Raw genomic sequence first — 16,366 nt, 5'->3', positions numbered from 1 at the left:
AGCCAGCTGGTATTAGCTGGGAGAGGAGGATCAGTGAGATTCCTGCACAGATCCTGGGTGCTTACTGTAAAGATCCCAAAGGCCCCAGGGCAACCAGTAAGGATCAACCAGAGAAGGAGTGGGCCAAGGCATCAGGTACCAGCAGTCCCCTGGGTAGTCATATTCAGAAGGAGGTGGACGGTTCCAATACCTTCTTTGGTCTCCGACCAGGCTGGTTTCCCCTGCGGGTGGGAAGCCTCCTCTGGAGTGTCAGATTCACTTGATGAAATGATAGGCTCCTCTTATGCTGGTGGTACTGACAGTACTGATGGGAGGATGGTTGCGGACATAGTCATTGGGGATGCTCTTCACCTCAGGGTGGCTTTCCTAGACATAGGGATGTCTTTATGAAGAGCCCAGCCTGATAGAAGGGGAGACTGTGGGTATGACAGAGCAAATATATTCTCCAGTGAGGTAAAGGCTTCAGTCTTCCTTTTGGTTTGGGGAGCCCCTTAGGAGGGTATTGGCAGATGCTGGTCATTCAAGGGTCTAGTGTTCAGGGGATCCCACAATGGAGCTGTCGGATGGTGTCCCAGCATTGATCTCCCAGATGGAACCGCTAGGTACTGCTCATTAGATTTGTGGAATGGAGATGGAGCCAGTACCGTCACATCCTTCTTCCTTTGGCCAATCCTTTTTGGACAGAAGGTTTATGTAGACCTAATTCTTAAGGACCCACACACAAGGACTCACCTGACTGACTGAGATGGGAAGGGGTCGTTTCTTGTAGAGGCAGATCTGGACAGAGATCTATCCTTATGCCTATATTCTTGTAGTGCAAAAGCACTGTTAAGGAATTGGACTTAATTTTTCTTGTCATGATTATAATGGGAGATTGAAATGCTATTGTAAATTAAGGTTTTAACTACTTCTCCTGTTAACCACAAGACTGGTTACACTATGTATTCCTGGAGAGGACACATACGAAGGGGTTACTACTCACCTTGTGCAGTAACTGCAGTTCTTCGAGTTGTGTCCATATGGGTGCACCACTTCTGGTGTGCATGTGTGTCACTCTGAACTTTAGGGTACAAACGTGGAGACCTGCATGAAAGACCCCCAGAGCTTATTTCTACCAGCTTAGGTTAAAAGCTCCCCAGGCACAAATTCTCCCTTGTACCTTGGGTTTAAGTAACGCTGCCACCACCAAGTGATTTAACAACCAACCAGGGAAGAGGACCACTTGGAGTTCCTCTTCCCCCAGCAATCCCCCCAAGCCCTTACACCCCCTTTCCTGGGGAGGCTTGAGAATAACATCCTAACCAATTGGTTACAAAATGATCAAAGACCCAAACCACTGGGTCTTGGAACAATGGAAAAAATCAGTCAGGTTCTTAAAAGAAGGATTTTATTTAAAGAAAAAGTAAAAGAATCACCTCTGTAAAATCAGGATGGTAAATACTTTACAGAGTAATCAGATTCAAAACAGAGGATTCCCCTCTGGGCAAAACTTTAAAGTTACAAAAAAACCTGGATAAGCCTCCCTCTAGCAAAGGGAAAATTCACAAGTTGAAAACAAAAAGGTAATCTAACGCACCTTGCCTTATTTACTTACACTTTTTGTAATATCAGAGACTTGTCCAGGATGGTTTATAGGAGGAGGTTTTTTTGACCTGATGCTTCTCTGCTTTCCCCAGAGAACACACCAACAAAGCCTTTCTCCCCCCCACCAAGATTTGAAAGTATCTTCTTTCCCCATTGGTCCCTTTGGTCAGGTTATTTGAGCTTCTTAACCCCTTACAGGTAAGGAGGAATTCTAGGCTACCATCAGCTGTATGGTTATGACATGCCCCCCAAATCACAGACGGTGTTGGACAGCCTGTACCACACTGGTTGGGATTTCTTCCTGGAGTGCTAGGAGAAAGAGTTAATAAGTTAATAATGCACCTCTAGAGATACTACTGATTATATAAAAAATAACACTATGTTCCACATTTCAAGAACGATTTTAACCAGTTGATGCTGGGGAACTTTCATGGGAGAGTGCATCAGCCACTTTGTTAGAAGCTCCTGAAATGTGTTGTATTTCAAAATCAAAATCTTGGAGAGCTAAACTCCACCGAAGAAGTTTTTTGTTGTTGTCCTTGATGGTATGAAGCCACTTCAGCGCAGCATGGTCTGTTTGCAGGTGGAAACGCCATCCCCAAACGTATGGGTGTAGCTTTTCCAGAGCATACACAATGGCATAACATTCCTTTTTGCTGATTGTGCAGGGACTTTCCCTCTCAGACAGTTTCTTGCTGAGAAATACGACAGGATGGAATTCTTGATCCGGTCCTTCCTGCATTAAAACTGCTCCCACACCACGCTCGGACGCACCTGTGGTTACTAGGAACGGTTTGTCAAAGTCTGGGGCCCTTAGCACAGGGTCAGAGATGAGTGTCACTTTAAGCTGATTAAAGACCTTCTGACACTCTTCAGTCCACTGAACTGCATTTGGCTGTTTCTTTTTGGTTACGTCTGTCAGTGGGGCGGCGATTTGGCAGTAGTGCGGTACAAATCACCTGTAATATCCGGCCAAGCCTAAGAAGGATTGGACCTGTTTCTTTGACTTCGGGACAGGCCACTTTGGATACCATCCACTTTGGCCTTTAGGGGGTTGATAGTTCCTTGACCCACTTGGTGTCCAAGGTAAGTCACTCTGTTTAGGCCTATTTGACACTTCTTAGCCTTAACAGTTAGTCCTGCCTCCCTTATGAGCTCCAAGACTTTTTTTTTTTTTTTTAAGATGCTCCAGGTGTTCTGCCCATGAATCAGAAAAAATTACCACACTGTCAAGGTAGGCGACTGCATATTCTCCCAATCCCACTAGGAGACCATCTACAAGTTTTTGGAAGGTGGAGGGTGCATTTCGCAGCCCAAAAAGGAGCACATTAAATTCATACAGCCCTACATGGATGATGAGGGCTAACTTTTCCTTGGCGGATTCATCCAGTGGTACTTGCCAGTACTCCTTGGTTAAGTCTAAGGTAGAGATGAACTGGGCACATCCCAGTTTCTCCAATAGTTCATCTGTGTGTGGCATTGGATAGTTGTCTGGGTGAGTTACAGAATTTAGCTTATGGTAGTCCATGCAAAAACGTATCTCCCCATTGGGTTTGGGAACTAGAACCCTGCCAACAACTGCAACAACCGTAGTGGATCCATTCCCAGAGGCCCAGCCAAAGCCAGTCCCAGAACCGGAACTGGCAAAGCAACCAGCACCAGAACCATTGCCAGCTCTGAGTCCAGCGCTTGCAAATCCGTCTACAACTTCAACACCAAAGGGCACCACCGAGCCTGCACTGGCAGCAGCAGCAGATAACCCTACACAAGAGACTCAATCAGAGCCTGAAATACCACATAGTGCACCCTCGGAGAACAGTTCACTGCTAACGAAACCTGCTCCATCACCTGAATCGCTTCCAAAGGGACCAAGCCCAGGTCCACAATCCAGTGAGGAAGTGATGCCTCCAGCATCAAGGGAACAGTTTCAGGCCAAACAGGAAGCAGATGAAAGCTCCAGGGAGCTTGGACAGTGGCAAGGAGCAACCGACCACCTCTCAGCTCTTCTAATTGATCCTGGTTTGTTGTAGAAAGAGGACTTTTATACAAAGAAAGTCTTTCTGGTGGGCGCCAGGAAGACTGGCATCCTCAGAGACAGTTGGTAGTTCCAACTAAGTATCGGGTAAAACTATTAAGATTAGCCCATGATCATCCTAGTGGCCATGCTGGGGTGAACAAAACCAAAGACCGTTTGGGGAAGTCCTTCCACTGGGAGGGAATGGGCAAGGATGTTTCTACCTATGTCCGGTCTTGTGAGGTATGCCGAAGAGTGGGAAAACCTCAAGACCAGGTCAAAGCCTGTTGAGACTTGTGCCGTTTTGGACAAAAACACTGGTAGACGAATGGACTGGTTAAGATGAAATTTCAATTTTACCCTAGGTAAGAATTCAGGGCATGGGCATAAAGAAACCTTGTCCTTGAAGAACACTGTAAAGGGGGACCTACCATCAAGGCCCCAATTTCTCCAACCCTATGGGCCAACGTGATAACTACTAAAAATGTCATCTTCATAGATGAGTTATGCGCGTTGCCACTGGTTCAAATAGATGACTTGAGAGATATTTAAGTACCACGCTGAGGTCCCAAGTTGGAGTGAGGTCCTAATCTGGGGAGTAGAGATTCCCAAAACCCTTAATAAACCTTAATGACATAGGATGAGTAAATATGTATACCCTTTCTACTGGAGGATCAAATGCTGATATTGTGGCCAACTGAACCTTAGTCAAGATGACAACCCTGATTTCTTTAGCTCCAACAGGTAATCCAGGATGACATAGCAATATGGATTCAGGCACAAGTCGGTGACAATGACACCAATGGTAGCGCATCAGATCTCTGCAGGTAAGTTATTTGGGTTGACTCCTTTTTACTGTTCAGTAACACCTGCTGCACTTCTGAAGAGCAGGAAGATTCTAACCCTGTGAACCAGTGATAAACCATGCTCTGAGGCAGAGAACCCCTACGATGGGGTGAAACACATGATCTGTACCCTGGGAGAGGAGATGGGAAAAGGTCAGAAGTTTGAATGGCAACTGGATGCACAGGTGGTGTAGGTAAGAGTGCCAAGCATATCTCGGCCAGCTCGGTACTGTAAGGATATCCATAGCTTTGTCTTGACTGATCTTGTTCATCACCCTTAGTATTAGCTGTGTTGGAGGAAAGTCATAGAGCAGACCCTTCATCCAAGGGTGGTGGCTAGACATCCTCTTGAGCAGGATAGAGGACACTTCTTGTTCTTGGACATGGAAAAGAAATCCACCTGTGCAAATCCCCACCTTTGGAAACTCTGAAAGTCCAACTCCCATTCGTAGTCCTAGGAGATGCGCCTACTGAGAACGTCCGCTGTGGTGTTCTGAATGCCTGGGAGACAGAAAGCTGAAAAATTGGATCTGATGGGTTATACACCAGTTCCACAGCTTCATAGTTCTGGCACACAGGGAGGGGGCATCTTGCTCCTCCCTGTTTGTTGATATAGAACATGCAGGTCACATTGTCTGTCATGATCCTGATTGATTTGCCCCAGTGAGGGGTAGGAAATGAAAGCAAGTGTTCCTGACTGCCCTGAGTTCTAGCAGGCTGACGTGGAGACTGGTTTCCTGAGGTGGCCATCTGCCCTGAGTTGTGAGGGCACTGAGGTGACCTTATCCCAACAGTGATGCATCTGTTGTCATGGTTCTTGTTGGAGCTAGGTGAATGAAAGAGATGCTTGCACAAACGCTGGGCTGATTCTTTTCCACTAGTCTAGGGAGTTCCTCACCTGTAGGGGAACTGTGACCTGCCTCTCCAAAGTGTTTCTGGCCTGTGAATAAGTCATTCTGAGCCAGCCATAAAAGCAGCAGAGGCATAGCTTTGCCCAGTCGGTCACCAAGGTGCAAACTGCCATGTGTCCCAGGAGCTGTAGACAGTTTCTTGAACTGTCCTGACCAGACCTGAAAAAGTTATGAACCTGGCTACCAACTAATCCAAGTACGCTCCTATCAACTGTATTTTCTGTACACGGGCTAATTGTGGATTTTCTTGCATTTAGATGCAGACCCAATTCCTGAAAAAAAGAGAAAGCAGAAGACAGCACTGCTTCACAAGATCAGTCTTTGAGCAGTGATTTGTCAGGGTACAGGAAGACTAAAATCGCTGCTCATCAGATGTAAGCAGCCACTACCACCAGGACCTTTGAGAACACCCGTGGAGCCACAGAGAGGCCAAAAGGAAGTACTCAGTACTGAAAATGGCCTATAGTAAAACATAGGTGTTTCCTGTATGATGGGTGTCTTGCTATATGGAAATAGCTGTCTTGTAGGTCATAGGTTGAAAACCAATCACTTGCCTCTACTGAAGGGATTATAGCTTCCAGAGTCACCATCCTGTGTATAACAACTGCTGCAAAGACGGACCTGGTAGTGGTGTCTGTGGCATCCAAGGACACTTGAAAAGAAGTGAGAAGATGGACTGAAATTGTTCCCTATGTTTCCCTGTGGAAGAAATTTCAGTACATTTATTATACCTTGTAAAATTATATTTAGTAATGATCGCCTGATAGTTTGTGATCTGAAATTGCAGGATCATGGATGAATAAGACTTCCGTCCAAAAAGGTCTAGCCTCTTTTGGTCCTTACAGGAGTAATGTCGCTTACGCTGCTTACGGATGGCCAGGATCCCCTGGGGGACTAACTTGAAGGGGAAAGGAGTCCAGGAGAGCTGACTGTATTTCAAGGAATCCCTGTTGAGGTTACAGGGACAAACCATCCCGATGAGTCGAAAGAATAGTAAATAGGGCAGGAGACCAGCTTGGCTTAATGGTGAAATCCTAGCGGATCTTAAACATAAAAAAGAAGCTTACAAGAAGTGGAAGATTGGACAAATGACCAGGGAAGAGTATAAAAATATTGCTCGGGCATGTAGGAATGATATCAGGAGGGCCAAATCGCACCTGGAGCTGCAGCTAGCCAGAGATGTCAAGAGTAACAAGAAGGGTTTCTTCAGGTATGTTAGCAACAAGAAGAAAGCCAAGGAAAGTGTGGGCCCCTTACTGAATGAGGGAGGCAACCTAGTGACAGAGGATGTGGAAAAAGCTAATGTACTCAATGCTTTTTTTGCCTCTGTTTTCACTAACAAGGTCAGATCCCAGACTGCTGCGCTGGGCATCACAAAATGGGGAAGAGATGGCCAGCCCTCTGTGGAGATAGAGGTGGTTAGGGACTATTTCGAAAAGCTGGACGTGCACAAGTCCATGGGGCCGGACGAGTTGCATCCGAGAGTGCTGAAGGAATTGGCGGCTGTGATTGCAGAGCCATTGGCCATTATCTTTGAAAACTCGTGGCGAACCGGGGAAGTCCCGGATGACTGGAAAAAGGCTAATGTAGTGCCAATCTTTAAAAAAGGGAAGGAGGAGGATCCTGGGAACTACAGGCCAGTCAGCCTCACCTCAGTCCCTGGAAAAATCATGGAGCAGGTCCTCAGAATCAATCCTGAAGCACTTGCTTGAGAGGAAAGTGATCAGGAACAGCCAGCATGGATTCACCAAGGGAAGGTCATGCCTGACTAATCTAATCGCCTTTATGATGAGATTACTGGTTCTGTGGATGAAGGGAAAGCAGTGGATGTATTGTTTCTTGACTTTAGCAAAGCTTTTGACACGGTCTCCCACAGTATTCTTGTCAGCAAGTTAAGGAAGTATGGGCTGGATGAATGCACTATAAGGTGGGTAGAAAGCTGGCTAGATTGTCGGGCTCAACGGGTAGTGATCAATGGCTCCATGTCTAGTTGGCAGCCGGTATCAAGTGGAGTGCCCCACGGGTCGGTCCTGGGGCCGGTTTTGTTCAATATCTTCATAAATGATCTGGAGGATGGTGTGGATTGCACTCTCAGCAAATTTGCGGATGATACTAAACTGGGAGGAGTGGTAGATACGCTGGAGGGGAGGGATAGGATACAGAAGGACCTAGACAAATTGGAGGATTGGGCCAAAAGAAATCTGATGAGGTTCAATAAGGAGAAGTGCAGGGTCCTGCACTTAGGATGGAAGAACCCAATGCACAGCTACAGACTAGGGACCGAATGGCTAGGCAGCAGTTCTGCGGAAAAGGACCTAGGGGTGACAGTGGACGAGAAGCTGGATATGAGTCAGCAGTGTGCCCTTGTTGCCAAGAAGGCCAATGGCATTTTGGGATGTATAAGTAGGGGCATAGCGAGCAGATCGAGGGACGTGATCGTTCCCCTCTATTCGACATTGGTGAGGCCTCATCTGGAGTACTGTGTCCAGTTTTGGGCCCCACACTTCAAGAAGGATGTGGATAAATTGGAGAGAGTCCAGCGAAGGGCAACAAAAATGATTAGGGGACTGGAACACATGAGTTATGAGGAGAGGCTGAGGGAGCTGGGATTGTTTAGCCTGCAGAAGAGAAGAATGAGGGGGGATTTGATAGCTGCTTTCAACTACCTGAAAGGGGGTTCCAAAGAGGATGGCTCTAGACTGTTCTCAATGGTAGCAGATGACAGAACGAGGAGTAATGGTCTCAAGTTGCAGTGGGGGAGGTTTAGATTGGATATTAGGAAAAACTTTTTCACTAAGAGGGTGGTGAAACACTGGAATGCGTTACCTAGGGAGGTGGTAGAATCTCCTTCCTTAGAGGTTTTTAAGGTCAGGCTTGACAAAGCCCTGGCTGGGATGATTTAACTGGGAATTGGTCCTGCTTCGAGCAGGGGGTTGGACTAGATGACCTTCTGGGGTCCCTTCCAACCCTGATATTCTAGGATTCTATGCTCATTTACTGTACGCACTACCAAGGAGTGAAGTGGAGGGCTGGAGAACAAAAATTCTGAGGGGGAACATAATATTTCTTATTTGTCCCTTTACAATGGTAGTGGGGGTTTGCCACACAGTCTTAGCTGAGTCCAGGAGCGCCTCATTAATGGTGGGAGTTGGACTGTACAATGTCTAGCTGTTTGTGGTCTGGCAAATGGCTGGCAATGTACAGTCCAGAGAACCCACCACCCTTGTTGTCATGCACAAGGATCTTTTCTGTGAATGTCAAAAAACAGGTTCCTACACAGATACATAGGAGAACCCTGTACAGAGATAGAGACTGAATGGAGGTCTCCTTTATTCTCCTCAATATCCCCCCAATGATGGGGAAGAGGCACCAGCAGGGTGGAGAGTCCTATGGTACCAGAGGGTGATGGTAATCTGCGGATCGAGGTCTCAGTACCAAGAGACACTTGGTACCCATGAGCAGTGGGGACTCTGGTTCATCTACCTCAGACAAGCCCTTAAGAGTACATTAATTCTTGCGGTACTGAGCAGTGGATCAGTACCAACATGGCCGAAGTAGATGGTACCACTGATTGGGAGCGTAACATCCCAGGGGCCACTGGTGTCTGGAGCTGTGGTTTTGCCCAGCATCAAGGGTGCCTTGTAGGTAGGTACCAGTGGCGGGCTGTGACTGACTATTCCACTCTGGAGAGCTTATCCTTGCCCTCCTTGTCTCTCATAGATAGTACCAGGGTCCTCGCTGAGCTGTGTTTCTCTTTAGAGCTCCGGGACTTGCCGGCCCCACCGGTACCAGAGGAGGAGTTTTTCATCTCGATGGTACCAAGCCAAGAGGTCGAGGCTTCCGAGACCATAGATCTAGCAAGGGACAAGATCTAGTTTTGTATGATGACAGTCCAAGTGCCTATTCTTTAATGGTTTCTCAGAGGCTTCCATAGCCTTCCCCTTTTTAGGGGAAACCTGCAACAGTCATTGAAGGGGTGCTGGATTTGTCCAGAGACAGGGTTACAGTGGAGGTCTCCTGACCTGACTCAGAAGTGGGTTGAAGGGAACATGCCCTCATCAGCAGCCTCAGTTTAATTTCCCTGTTCTTCCTTGCCCCAGATTTGAAGGCCAGGCAGTAGTTGCACTTCTGGGAGACATGGGACTCCCCGAAGCAACAACACACTTGGAGTAGCTACCACTTACTGACATAGCCTCTCAAGAATAAAGGCAACATTTGAAACCCTGGAAGCCAGACGTGGCCTGCCAGGAGAATAAGGCTCCCGGAGGAACAGGAAGGAGACAAAACAAGTAAATCCTCTCATTACTTATAGCTTACTAACTATAAACTATCTACTAACAACTAAAACATAACAACTAAATACACTACCTAATCCTAAACCAAAAACTATAGGTAAACTGCACAAGGGAATAGCTGAGGCACGCTCAAGGCAGACACGTTAAGGCTCCATCTCAGGCCAAAGCAGTTGAGAAGTAACTGAAGGCAGTTCACCCACGCATCCCTGTATAGTCTTGGAGTGTGGTACCAGGATACACAGGATGCATGAGCAGGCTAAACAAACACTGCTAACAGAAAAATCTCCAGTCAAAGGCTCAAGAGGCACATGTACACCTGCAGTGGAGCACCCAAAGGGACACTACTCAAAGCAACAGCTAAAGTTGATAACAGAAATTGTGGGATTTGGAGAGCATTTAAGATTCCTAATATTCTTTAACGACTTGTCACAAGACCACTCTTAGAATTGCTTCTTTTAAGTAACTGATTTAAATACTCTCCCCCCACACCCATCGGACTTAGTTAAGATTAGAGAGAGACAAGGTGGGTGAGGTAATATCTTTCATTGAACCAGCTTCAGTTGGTGAGAGAGTCAAGCTTTCGAGATACACAAAGCTCCTCCTCAGGTCTGGGAAAGGTACTCAGATGTCACGGCTAAATACAAGGTCAAAGAGATAGCACTAGTTATTGAAGTTAGTTCAATAAAAGCTATTACCTCACTCACAGTCTGTCTGTCTAATATCCTGTGACTGACATAGCTACAACAGCACTGCATACAACAATTAAGATTACTCACTTTTTCCATTTGTAAACTATTTAGCTTATCCGTAATAAACCAGGCTTACCTACCCTTAGACAAAAGTCCTTTGCCATGTATAAACTTTTTCAGTTATTTATGATACACAGAGAGGACTGAGTATTGATTTCGGGACTAATAAACCTTTGCTGTAGTTTACTTAGATAAAAGTGTCCCATCCAAGTGCAGACCCCCTCTCTAAAGTGTAATCTCTATTAAAAGCTGTCCACAAAGAAGCAACTGTAACTGAAGTAACCATTGCATGTTTATGTTTTGTTTTTATTTTCCTTTCTTTAATAAGGAAATAATCATAGTTAATGACTGCGATTGTTTTGCTCGTCTTCAATCCTGGTGTCCCTTAAGATTGTGGTTTTCAACCTTTTTTCATTTGCAGCCCCCTTTGGAAATTTCGAATGGAGGTGCAGACCCCTTTGGAAATCTATTGTCTGTATATACAGGAGTTGAATTCTGTTCAGTGAGTTTTCAGTCTAAGTCTTTCGTGGACCTCAAACATAGTCCATGGACCCCTGGTTGAGAACCACTGTCCAGAGGCATAAAAAGGACCATGTGCGACTAAAACAGTGGGAGTGATATCCCTGAGTTGGTATTAAGAGACATAATTATTCAGATTTGGCCTACTATTTTCTGTTTTTCTAGACTATACATTTTAGTAATTTGAGTAATTATATAACTTGGCACTCAACAACTTAAAGACACCCCTTTCTACCCCACAACACATCAATCACAGGGAACAGACTACACAGAATCCAAATGCTCTTCCAAATTATTGTAACTTGTCCCACAATCACCAAGTTCACAATTACAGCTGCAGGAAATAACATACTGAGAGCTTTTTAGTACTCTGGTACTACTACTCAATGACAATGCCACAACAACTAGAGAGTGACAGGACAGCACAAGACTGCAATGTCATGCAGCAATCATCCTTGAATGACATATCAGCTGCTTCACAGGAAACGAACACCTGACTTTACACCAGCAAAGGCAACACAACAGCTTTCTAAAACAAAGCCTCAGACTAAAACACGTTTTTTTAGACAGAGAGGAAGAATGGTCTTGTGGTTAAGGAACTGCCTTAAGGACTCCAGGTTCAATTCCCAAGTCTGTCTCTCACTTTCTATGTGACCTTGGGTAAGTCGCTTTCTCTCTCTGCCTCAATTCTTCATCCGCAAAATGGGGGTAATACTACTTCCTTTCTCCCACCCTTCGTCTATTTAGACTGTAACCTCCTCGGGGCAGGGACTGTCTCTTACTTCGTACATGTACAGCACCCAGCACAACGGAGCCACAAACTCTGTTGAAGCCTCAAAGGCACTACAGCAAGATAAATAACAGAAGATCAAAATAAGTTGGCAGCATCCCTATAAGTTTTAGAACATAAGCACAAAGTGACTAGAAAATAATCACTCAGACTTAAGAGCTCCTCAGAGTAGAGACTTTGACTTTCCTTATGTTAGGAAAGCACTTAACACACTGTGATCACTATTGGTAATAAAGCATATCCACTGCAGGGACATGCATGAGAACAGTGCCCCCAGCTACCTCCTCGTTAAAGGCATAGGGCCAAAGAGCAGGCACTACATGAAGGACAACCTACAGGCAGGCTGGGGGTTGGAAAAAACATTTCAGCTTTTATATACAGAAGCCCAAAATCTCATTTCCTAGCACATTCTTCTCAACACTGCTCTTTCCAAAGAGATGGTTACTCACACAAAGATGTTGTCTTTTGGCATGATGTGACTTAACCCTTCATCCATTTGGAAAATTTTGTGGAATCGGTGATTATAAACATCTGTCACCACCATCTAAAAGAGTGAAGTTAGAGACAGTTAGACAAACTAAAATAATTCACAATTCATTTTTCTTTCTCAGACATTTTTAATGTTCACATCACCAAAGTGTTTATGGAGGCTCTATAGTGACACCTTACGGTTGATTCGACATACTATTAACTGAACCTAATCAGACCAATGAGGTAGAACAACAACAATTGGGCCTGAATTTTCTGAGACACTGAGGACCTGCAGCTCCCAGTGGCTTCACGTCAAGCCCAGTGGCCACTGTCCTGTGAAGAGAATATCATACATCCCAGTGCATCAAGGCCCAACAGGCTGGGATGTCAGCCAGAGATAACTGAACACTTAACTACAAAAGGAACTGAACTGATCCTCTGAACTGGCATGAGGTAACAAGTTATGGGAATCCAGACAACTTCCCACAAACCACATGTTTCAAGCCTGACATTTTAATGGGCAATAAAATCATTCACTTCTTAAGAAAGATAAAGTACATCCCATTTCCTGTTGCTACTAAGGAGGTTTCTAGGGAGTAGATACCCACAAAGTAATAATATGAGGGGCAAAAAGGATAAACTAAGGGTATGTCTTCACTATCTGCTGGATAGGCAGGCAGCGATCGACCCAGCGGGGATCAATTTATCGCGTCTAGTTTAGACGTGGTAAATTGATCCCTGAGCGCTCTCCTGTCGATTCCTATACTCCAGCACCACGAGAGGCGCAAGCAGAGTCGATGAGGGAGCGGCAGCAGTCGACTCACCACAGTGGAGACACCACAGTAAGTCGATCTAAGTACATTGACTTCAGCTACATTATTCACATAGCTGAAGTTGCGTAACTCAGATTTGAACCCCACCAGTGTAGACCAGGGCTAAGAGGAGTTGCAATGGTAGTGGCAGTCATTTTTCTGTCTCTTCCCTCACCCCACTTTTTAAAACCATTATTACTGTCATTACTATAATGGAGGTGTCAAAGTGAACAGGGTATGCCTGTGTCCTGGCTTTCTTTTTAGAATTCAGGCAAGCAAGGAGTTATGTATCAGTCCAATTAGTTAATGCTTAGTTACTATTTTGCTCCTCTTTGCTTATTGTCCATTTCAAAGTTTTTCCAATAATAAAATGCTTTAAAACGAAAGAACACATTTATTAGCAAAATTATTGCGTGTGCTTGGTCTTACATTTTCTGCAGGGATCTTGGAGAGTTTGGAAAGAGCTTCACACAGGTCTGATACAGCCCCCATCATTGGCACAACTACCCGATACTGGAAACAAAGAGAACGTTAAACTTACACGAGACAAAATAAATCCAAGCATGGAGCAGAAAGTTGGCAAATGGGAGTTGAGCAATTCATTAGTCCTGACATCTTAAAAGCAGAGAATCCTATAGCAAGTATGGTTTCCAGTCATACTTGGCTGTCTTCAGTGTCTCAGGTTCAGATTTGAAGCCCAGACAGCCACAGCACAGATCACAGAATTTCACCAGCAATTCCTCTGTCTAGCCCAACAACTTGGGGTAGCACTAGATCTTTTAGAAAGACATCCAATCTTGATTTCAAGTGATTGAACAATCCACCACAATGCCCCCAAAAGCTGTTTCAATGGTTAAATACCCTTACTGTTGAAAAATCCATGCCTTATTTGCTCTCTCAATTGCTTCCATTTCCAGCCACTGGATATTGCAATTAACACTGCAAAAGGAACCATCCTAGAGAAAGTCTCCCAGAAGGTTTTGACTTTATGCATCAAAAGCAGGGGTGGGCACATTTTTTGGCTCAGTGGCCACATCTGGGAACAGAAATTGTATGGCAGGCCATGAATTCTCACAAAATTGGGGTTAGGGTGCAGGAGGGGTGAGGGCTTTGGTTCGGGGGGGCCAGAAATGAGGAGTTCAGGGTGTGGGAGGGGGCTCTGGGCTGGGGGAGTGGGATGCGGGGGTGGGGTGAGGGCACAGGCTGGGGTGCAGGCTCTGGGGTGGGGCTGGGGAGTTTGGGGTATAGGAGGGTGCTCTGGGCTGGGGCAGGGGTGCAGGAAGGGATGCAGGCTCTGGCGTGGGGCTGGGGATGAGGTGTTTGGGGTGCAGGAGGGTGCTCTGGGCTTGAATCGAGGGGTTTGGAGGGCAGGAGGGGGAGCAGGGCTGGGGAGCAGGGGAAGGCTCAGGGGTACAGGCTCCGGGCAGCGCTTACCTCAAGCGGCTCCTGGAAGCAGCTGCATGTTCCTTCTCTGGCTCCTATGTGGAGGCGCGGCCAGGTGTCTCTGCATGCTGCCCTATCTGCAGGCACTGCCCCTGCAGCTCCCATTGGAGCGCCAGAGGGGGCCATTGGAGCGCATAGGAGGCAGAGGAAGGCCATGCCATGACTTCCGGGAGCTGTGCCCGACCCTGCTCCCTGGCTGGAGTGCCAGAGCGGGGCCATGCAGCGGCTTCCACAAGCTGTGTGGAGCGGCCCCCGACCCTGCTCCCCAGCTGGAGCAGGGTAAGCCCCACTCCACAGCAGGACCTCGAGGGCCAGCTTAAAACAGCTGGTCAGCTGGATCCAGCCTGCAGTTTGCCCACCCCGATCTAAAGCAAGCACCGGGAAAGGAGAAAGCCATGATCAGTTTGGCTGGATTTCTACTATACCTCATGTAAATTGGAGTTAACCAATGTGTCTTCCTGCAAATCACTACTCCAGAACTATCTACCTCCCATAAGGATATCACGTAGGGACTGGCTAAAACCAGTGATTTCCTGTGGCCACTGGGAATACTTTGCAGAGAGGAATAAATATTTTGCAGACACTAGAAGAAGAGACAAGTTGAGACTAATGCCAGGAGTCAAGCTCTCCCTTCACTTCTGCTCAAGGCCTTCCACCAGTCTCCATCCTCCTCATCCCTGGAATGGTAGGTTCTCCAAGCACGCACTAACCCTCGGGAGCCAAGCAACACTACCAGAGCCTACTAACATCAGGCACCTGCAGCCCACCATGGCCTTCCAACACTGAGTGCCCCCCTCCCATGTCACCACATGAAATGAACTTTTCTGTACAAAACAAACAAAATAAAGTTATTCAGCTAATGCAACAGCTGTCTCCTGCCTCTGGTTAGATGTTCGGGGTGCGTGTGTGTGCGTGCGTGCATGTGTGGCCCCAGCTCTGCGCAGTCATCACAACAGACCTCAATTCCTATAACAAACCCCTGACCTAAGTCTGAGCTATTGAAGTCCTCAAATCATGGTTTAAAGACTTCAAGATGCAGAGAATCCTTCAGCAAGTGACCCATGCCCCACGCTGCAGAGGAAGGCGAAAAACCCCCAGGGCCTCTTCCAATCTGCTCTGGAGGAAAATTCCTTCCCAACCCCAAATATGGTGATCAGCTAAACCCTGAGCATGTGGGCAAGACTCACCAGCCAGAAACCCAGAAAAGAATTCTCCGTAGTAACTCGGATCCCACCCTATCTAGCGTCCCACCACAGGCTTTTGTCTAAACGTCAAAGATCAATTAATTGCCAAAATTAGGCTATCCCATCATATCATCGCCTCCATAAACTTATCAAGCTTAGTATTGAAGCCAGATACGTCTTTTGCTTCCACTGCTCCCCTTGGAAGGCTATTCCGGAACTTCACTCCTCTGATGGTTAGAAACCTTCATCTAATTTCACGTCTAAACTTCCTGTTGGCCAGTTTATATCCATTTGTTTTTGTGTCCACATTGGTACTGACCTTAAATAATTCCTCTCCCACCCTGGTATTTATCCCTCTGATATATTTAGAGAGAGCAATCACATCTCCCCTCAGCCTTCTGTTGGTTAGGCTAAACAAGAGTCTTTCAGAAGATAGGATTGCCCGTACAGCTGGTGTGGGCAGTGATGCACGTGAAGGTCGGTCTGGGCAGTGCACAGAAACACAGTCTTCTAGAAACTCAAGAGCCTTTAGGGGCACTTCCATAAGGTGCAGCTGGGGCTGCAGTTGGCAGTCCTGGAAAGCCTGGGGTGTGAATGCCTTGCAGGCAGCATACTGAGTCGAAGAGGGAGAAATCCCCCAAACAGATCAAAAACCTCACTCGGGCATCTGATTCTGGAATCATCAGCAACATGGAAACAGCTTTTCAACCCCCTGCAGGTTTCCAGTCCAAGCACAGCTTCAGCATTGG

General features: G+C 46.4%; 1 protein-coding gene across 3 annotated transcripts in view; it reads right to left on the bottom strand.

Annotated features, from left to right (window-relative positions):
- Positions 1 to 16,366, bottom strand: part of USP4 (ubiquitin specific peptidase 4) — a 110,579-nt gene that overhangs the window by 45,856 nt on the left and 48,357 nt on the right. For all 3 annotated transcript variants that reach the window (XM_084634334.1, XM_084634332.1, XM_084634333.1), the window contains 2 exons: positions 13,420 to 13,503; positions 12,157 to 12,251 (listed from right to left, as the gene is read on the bottom strand). In XM_084634334.1, coding sequence (XP_084490460.1) covers positions 12,157 to 12,251; positions 13,420 to 13,503 — 179 coding nt within the window. The remainder of the gene's footprint in view (positions 1 to 12,156; positions 12,252 to 13,419; positions 13,504 to 16,366) is intronic.

This window comes from Lepidochelys olivacea (assembly GCF_965140295.1).
Source record: "Lepidochelys olivacea isolate rLepOli2 genome assembly, chromosome: 7".
In the NCBI taxonomy this organism is placed as follows: domain Eukaryota; kingdom Metazoa; phylum Chordata; order Testudines; family Cheloniidae; genus Lepidochelys; species Lepidochelys olivacea.
Note: the sequence above shows the minus strand (reverse complement) of the source record. Positions and strands in the feature narration are given on the sequence as shown.